The 1,303-nt window shown below is 77.6% G+C and overlaps 1 protein-coding gene across 1 annotated transcript; it reads right to left on the reverse strand.

The window, feature by feature from the left end:
* Window positions 1-53: 53 nt before the first annotated feature.
* LOC116863945 (wiskott-Aldrich syndrome protein homolog 1-like) lies at window positions 54-1,255 on the reverse strand (the record flags this gene model as incomplete). Its single annotated transcript, XM_032851222.1, has 4 exons — window positions 54-352; window positions 485-750; window positions 803-964; window positions 1,009-1,255. Coding segments are annotated over 4 exons (974 nt in total), but the record flags the coding sequence as incomplete, so codon positions are not given.
* Between the last annotated feature and the right edge of the window lie 48 nt (window positions 1,256-1,303).

The following is a 1,303-nucleotide window of genomic DNA, read 5'->3' on the forward strand; positions in this document are numbered from 1 at the left end:
GTCCCGGAGTCCTCGGGCTGTGCGGCGTCGGGGACCGGCCACCCAGGCCTGACCCCCATCCGGGATTCCAGGAGGCACCACCGAGGAAGGGTCGGCGCCGCGGCCGGCCGAGGGGGGCGGAGTCCCTCCCGCAGCGCCTCTTGTTTTGGAGGCTCGCGTGGTCCTGTCCCATTGGCCGCCGTGGGGGAGGCGGAGCGGCCGCCGCCGCCGCAGCGCCCGGGTTACCCCCGCCGCCGGCCCCGTCCCCCCGCAGGAGGTGGGCCGGCGGCCGCGCAGGGACAACAACTGCCACAAGGCCCGGCGCACGGCGGGGGCGTGGCCGGGGCGTAAGGGAAGCCGGGGGCGGGGCAGCCTGGGAGATGAAGTGGGGGCGCCCGGCTCTCCCGCCTCCCTCGCAGCTGCCGCGAGACCGGGAGGGCGTCCCCCGCGTCCGCACGGCGCGGACCTCTGACCCTGGAGCCTCTCAACCGCCGGGAGCCGTCACCTTGGGTCGTCGCCCGGGCCGCCCACCGTTCCCCGGCCCCGGGGGCCCAGCTGGTCGCGCTGTGGGGAGAGGTCAGCATGAGCCGGGGGCCCGGCGGGCCGGCGCCGTGCGGGGGGGCGGCCGCAGTGCAGCTGCAGGTCACCCTGAGCTTCCTCCCGCGCGTCGTCGAGGCCCAGGTGAGCCGAGGGCCGGCGGGGCGGGGACGCGGGGCCGGACGCGGGCGCTGGCGGCGAGCGGGCCGCGGCGGGGACGCGGGCAGGGCCGGGCTGGACCCGCAGCGGCTTTGGGAACCGCGCGGGCGGGGGCCGTGACCCGAACCGCCGCGTCCTGGGGCGCCTGCGAGATGCGCGCGGTGATTGCCGGGCGGCGACGCTCCTGGAGGCGGCGGCGGGATGAGGGCGGCGGTGACGGTTCCCGGAGGCGTTTCCGCTTCTCCTTCTGGTCTGTGGGGCGGCGGGGCGCGAGTGGGAACGCCGTCGGCTGTGTGGGGAGGGACGCGCGGACTGGGGGAGCCCGCCCCTCACCGGGGGTTCCCCGCGTCCCGCAATTGTGCCGCGGGCGGGGAGGGACGCCAGACCCGCGTCCTGGAACTCTAGGGCTGGAGAGCCCCCTGCTGCGCCCCGCCTCTGCCGTCCCTCGTTCTCGGGGCGGCCGACTTCTCGCCGCCTGAGCCGGTCCGCGGGGTCCTGATGGGAAAGCTCGCGGACACTGCCGGTTGGTGGCGGTTGACGTGCGGAGAGTGGGCCGGCCCGGGGGGGCGCCTCGTGACACCTGCAGGACAGAGTGCGCTGGAGGTCGAGGGTGTGGGAAGCCAGAGCC

The sequence above is a fragment of the Lontra canadensis genome, unplaced genomic scaffold (assembly GCF_010015895.1).
Source record: "Lontra canadensis isolate GAN:19392208 unplaced genomic scaffold, GSC_riverotter_1.0 scaffold6005, whole genome shotgun sequence".
NCBI classification, from domain to species: domain Eukaryota; kingdom Metazoa; phylum Chordata; class Mammalia; order Carnivora; family Mustelidae; genus Lontra; species Lontra canadensis.